This window comes from Myxocyprinus asiaticus, chromosome 40 (assembly GCF_019703515.2).
Source record: "Myxocyprinus asiaticus isolate MX2 ecotype Aquarium Trade chromosome 40, UBuf_Myxa_2, whole genome shotgun sequence".
Taxonomy (NCBI): domain Eukaryota; kingdom Metazoa; phylum Chordata; class Actinopteri; order Cypriniformes; family Catostomidae; genus Myxocyprinus; species Myxocyprinus asiaticus.
Window position 1 is genome coordinate 24,053,534 of NC_059383.1, and position 5,707 is coordinate 24,059,240.

A 5,707-nucleotide genomic window follows, 5' to 3' on the forward strand; every position below is an offset into this window, starting at 1 on the left:
ATATTATACATACTGTATATTTGTATAACTACCTTAAAATTAAACCTATAATAAAGTGGCTTCAAAAGCGATAATGCTGCACTGCTCAGAAGAGGAATACATGCATGGGAAGCCAAAAGGCAAAAATAATATAGTACCATGTGGATTTTAAAGGAAGCAAAAAATAATAATAATAATAATTTACCTCCAAACTGTGAACAGCTTTATATTTTGACTACACAAGCAGGACAGTTTTGACATGCATAGTGTAATCATGTACAGATACAGATTATTCAAATTTACATGTATAGCTAAGTAAATATAAACATGTATTTTGTTAATATTTCTTACTAATAAATTGTCAAATACTCTGTCTGTTCCTTAGTGTGTGGCAGCCAGAATAAATCAAAGACATTTTGTTGGCATTAACTGTACTCAGCATTATTTTACTCGTTTAAAAATTTTACTCTAAAAGAAAGAAATAGTAGGCTAATTTTAAAACATATACTGTATATTCAATCATGACCACTCTATGATGATGATCAAATCAGTAACATTATAAAAGCTGTTTTATTATACATGGAGAGGGTCCCCTCATGTGGGCTGCCATGTTTGGATCACATGACCAGCCAAATATTAGTCACTTAATCTCAGTAACCATCTTGTTATTTGACACTTTCACTTGTGGAATACAGTTATCATGGCTGACTGTGAATAGTGCATTTCTACAAGGACATCTGTAACTGAAAGCTTAAAAGAGCTCCAATATATCATATGAAATATACTAATAGAATTTTTATTTTGATTAAAAATTACATATATTAAGAACATTTCAGAAAGACAACCCTCACTACACACGTTTTCTTTGCACTTTGAAAGGTTAAGAACAAATCAAACCATTTTAGTACATTTTACATTAGCTCAAACAACCTTCCTAATGATCACAGTAAACCATTACTCACAGCACTTAATAATTTCTAATCTTTGGGATGCCCATGCCAAGTCAGTCTAGAAAAATACAATAGGAAAACTAAATAAACTAAAACGACGGGAAGTGATAATGTCGTAAAAACAATTTACGACACTACCAGTTGTTTTCTGGCAAATATGGCGTCACCATAGCTTTTACAGGCAATAGCGAAAGTGTTGTTTTACTAATCTCCTTGTACATTTGCCTAAATATTGAACATTTTCAACATATTTCAACGTTTTCCCTCCAGTCGTCTGTCATGGCTGGCGTTATGGAAACAGGTTTGTAATGCATGCGAATGTTGTCTTTGAAAATGAAGAGATAGTTCAGTAATATTAGCCAGCGGATTTGCATACACAACGACAGACAGTGGGTTCGGTATATAGACTCAATTTTAGTGAAGTGATATTACTTATTATAATACTATTCTTTTTACTGTATTAAATACAATTGACCATATGAGAATTTTAGTTCAGAAATCGCTCTTAATCGCTTTGACAAAACTAGCGTGCTACATCCATGTAATACTTTTCCTTCTTTCTTTCTATTTATTTTGAAATGTTGATTATAAATAAAACTTATGCTTTCACAGAAGAACAGGCAAGAAATCGTTTCCAATTGGAGTTGGAGTTTGTTCAGTGCCTCGCTAACCCAAATTACCTGAACTGTAAGCAAAACATTTACATTATTTTTTTTAAATATATGTATTTAAAAATATATATGTATAAATAATGCCTATTATATTGTCTCACATTCAGGATTACAGCCACGGAGCTGAAATAACACACATATTTAATTTAGTTCTTAAATCTAATGTGTTATTTATAGTGGTTTACCTCGACTGTAGCTGCGTGGTGCCAGTAACGTCAATTTCATTTTGATTTTAATGTGTAGAATTTGTAGATTGGTTTTATTGTTAATGTGTATTTTTCTCATGTCTTCTGGTTTAAAATTTGCCATAAAATATCCTGTTTTTCTTCATGTAGTTCTGGCTCAAAGAGGTTACTTGAGAGAGAAGCCTTTTGTGAATTACCTTAAATATCTACTTTACTGGAAAGAACCAGAATACGCAAAATTCCTGAAGTAAGTATTATACTAAGGATCAGCTCTATGTTTTGTATATTTGTTCATTAAATCTTTAATAGCATGTTTTTTTTATTATTATTTATTTATTTTTTATTATGAATAAAGAAAGCTCATATAATTCTCATTTATTATACTAGATCTCAGCTTTCCAATTTTAAAACATTAGGTTTACATTAATTAGTATTCTTCTCAAAGTGATTGTTATTGGCATATTGACTATACTCCTACAGCATCAATTTTAATCTTTCTTTACTAGATACCCTCATTGCCTGCACATGTTAGAGCTGTTGCAGTATGAGCACTTCCGGAAAGAGCTGGTGAATGCACAGTGTGCTAAGTTCATAGATGAACAGCAGATCCTGCACTGGCAGCATTACTCGCGAAAGCGCACACGGCTACAGCAGGCTCTTGCAGAGCAGCAGCAGCAACAGCAGCCCCAGCCTCCATCCCACGGCAACGTCACCTCCAAATGAGGCAGTCAGTGTGATCTTATTTCACGGAGGCATTTTTGTAAATAGTCATTTTCAAGTGGGCTTTTTCATGTTTTGGACTATCAGACTGCTGTCCGTAGGCCCATAATGTTATGTCTGTTTATGAACTATTGGCGAGAAAGGTAAAAGAAGGAAAGAGGAATGTGATTAGATTGCTTTGGAGCAATATGTCTTACTTTCTGTAAGGTTGATGGATTGGTTTGAATGTTTGCTTTGATTAAATGATCTCGCCCAGTAAAACATTGATTATATTCTAATAAAGTATTTATCAATTGTTATCAGACACACTGGCAAATTATAATGCTAAAGCAGCAATGTATTTAAATCTTCATTGAGATCAAAATTTGTTTGTTTCTTTTTCTGATTAACAATTTTTTATTGATTCACATATTAAACACAGAAAAACAAAACATATATACACAGAATCAACAATTAACCCCCACTATTACCCATCCCAATCCTCAACCCCACCCTGGCCCCCAACAACATCCCAGTGGTCATACAGGATTATAGACACACAAAAAAATAAAAAAATCATACATCCAGAAATGGCAGCTATCTGCCCCATTTCCCCACAAACAAGTCAGATTTCCCCAGTCTTCTAAATTACCCTTCTTCAAAGGCCGCCACCCTCCCCATCTCCGAGCACCACTCCTGAAATGAGTGCGCTCCAGCCGACCTCCATCCCCTTAAAATATCTGTCTGGCGATCATGACGCTGGTTAGGACCCAACTCTTTATATGTCTATTCTCTACATCGATGACCTCCCCTTCGCCCAAAATACAGAGTCTGGGGCAAAATTAAACCCGAGTGCCCAATACGTCACACACAAAACTCTGAACCTTCAACCAAAACTCGTGGATCTTAACACACCACCAAAAGACATGGTTTATGTCTCCATCCTCTGATTGGCATCGCCAGCAGGTGGGTGTGTCTTTAAGACCAAGCCTATACAATCTAGAGGGGGCCCAATAGAATCGATGTAAAATCTTGAATTGCATAAGACACACCCTTGCATTTCTAGATGCAGACTTGACGTTTTTTTAGAATCCTAGCCCACTCTCCCTCCAATACCAAGTTTAAATCTTTCTCCCATAATCTCTTGACAGAACTTAAAGCTCTGTCCCCCAGACTCTGAATTAGCAGGGAGTAATACACTGATGCCTCATGACCTTTTCCAAAAGCAGTAATCACCCCTCCCAGAGTGTCTGCCGCTCTAGGGGGTGTATGCTACTCCCAAAAATAGTACAGAGCAGATGGCGCAGCTGTAAATACCTAAAGAACTGAGATCAGGAAATCCCAAAATGTTGAACTAAATTTTCAAAGGATCTCAACATTCCGCTCTCATATAGGTCACCAAGTGTAGTAACCCCCCTCACAATCTACTCTGACCAGCAGAAAGGGGACTTATTAATACATAATTTTGGGTTCAGCCATATGCTTGAGGCAACAGTTAAATAAATGTAAGAATTAAACTATCTGGACACTTTTGTCCATACCGAGTGCAAATGCGAGATAACGGGGTGTAATTTAACTTCTCCGGTTAGTTTGATAGAAAGGCTTTGTAATGGCAAAATAGGGGTAAGAACTTCCTGTTCAATACAAAACCAGGGAGGGGCTCTCTCAGGTGGAAGTGACCAATGAGCCAAATGTCAGAGACCGAATGCATAATTATAAAACAAAATCTTGGGTAGGCCTAGCCAACCTTTGTCAATCAGCCTATGCAGCTTACTGAAATGTAATCTGGGATGTTTTCCATTCCAAATGAAGGACTTCGCTATGCTATCAAAGTGCTTGAAATAAGAGAGGGGGATATCTAAAGGGAGAGACTGTAGGAGGTACTTGAATTTTGGAATACAATTCATTTTAAAAAACATTAACCTTCCCAATCATTGATAAATGTAATGAAGTCCACCTGCCCACATCGCTCGAAAACCTTTTTATTAAAGGGTCAAAATTAACTAAATAAATCACACAAATTTGCTGGGAATAAAATACCCAAATACTTAATTATATATATTACCATGTCCTGTTACATGTTTTACCATATATGTGTGTATATATATATATATATATATATATATATATATATATATATATATATATATATATATATATACACACACAGTACTGTGCAAAAGTTTCAGGCACTTGTGAAAAATGTTGCATAGTGAGGATGTCTTCAAAAATAATGCCATAAATAGTTTTCATTTATCAATTAACATCATTAAAGTCCAGTAAACATAAAAAAAGCTAAATCAATATTCAGTGTGACCACCTTTGCCTTTAAAACAGCACCAATTCTCCTAGGTACACCTGGACACAGTTTTTCTTGGTTGTTGGCAGATAGGATGTTCCAAGCTTCTTGGAGAATTCGCCACATTTCTTCTATCTATTTAGGCTGTCTCAATTGCTTCTGTCTCTATGTAATCTCAGACTGACACGATGTTCAGTGGGGGGCTTTATGGGGGCCATGACGTCTGTTGCAGGGCTCCCTGTTCTTCTATTCTAATAATTTCTATTTGCAAAAGTAATGTTTGGGAGTCTAACATATATATTTCCTACTGAAACACTAAAGCTGAAGATATAAATAACCATCTTAAGACAAATGTTTTTGTGAAACATCTTATGTGCCTTAGACTTTTGCACAGTACTGTGTATTATATATATATGTATAAATATGTATGTATGTACAGTACTGTGCAGAAGTTTTAGGCACATAAGATGCTTCACAAAAACATTTGTCTTAAGATGGTTATTTATATTTATGTTAATATTTCTTTCATCACATTCCCAGTGGGTCAGAAGTTTACATACACTTTGTTAGTATTTGGTAGCATTGCCTTTAAATTGTTTAACTTGGGTCAAACATTTTGGGTAGCCTTCCACAAGCTTCTCACAATAAGTTGCCAGAATTTTGACCCATTCCTCCAGACAGAACTGGTGTAACTAAGTCAGGTTTGTAGTCCTCCTTGCTCGCACATGCTTTTTCAGTTCTGTCCACGAATTTTCTATCGAATTGAGGTTAGGGCTTTGTGATGGCCACTCCAATACCTTGACTTTGTTGTCCTTAAGCCATTTTGGAGGTATGCTTGGGGTCATTGTCCATTTGGAAGACCCATTTGCGACTGAGCTTTAACTTCCTGGCTGATGTCTTGAGATGTTGCTTCAATATATCCAC

The 5,707-nt window shown here is 35.7% G+C and overlaps 1 protein-coding gene across 2 annotated transcripts; it reads left to right on the plus strand.

Annotated features, from left to right (window-relative positions):
• The first annotated feature begins 1,082 nt into the window (after window positions 1–1,082).
• On the plus strand, window positions 1,083–4,578 carry LOC127431154 (mediator of RNA polymerase II transcription subunit 31). Of its 2 annotated transcripts, none has more exons than XM_051681437.1 (4): window positions 1,083–1,230; window positions 1,545–1,616; window positions 1,936–2,032; window positions 2,292–4,578. In XM_051681437.1, the coding sequence occupies exons 1-4, from the start codon at window positions 1,209–1,211 to the stop codon at window positions 2,506–2,508; spliced, it is 408 nt and encodes a 135-aa protein (XP_051537397.1). In that variant the 5' UTR covers window positions 1,083–1,208; the 3' UTR covers window positions 2,509–4,578. The 2 variants fall into 2 exon arrangements, with proteins under 2 accessions (XP_051537397.1, XP_051537396.1); XM_051681436.1 differs by having other exon boundaries at window positions 1,542–1,616; window positions 2,292–4,575.
• The last annotated feature ends 1,129 nt before the right edge of the window (window positions 4,579–5,707 follow it).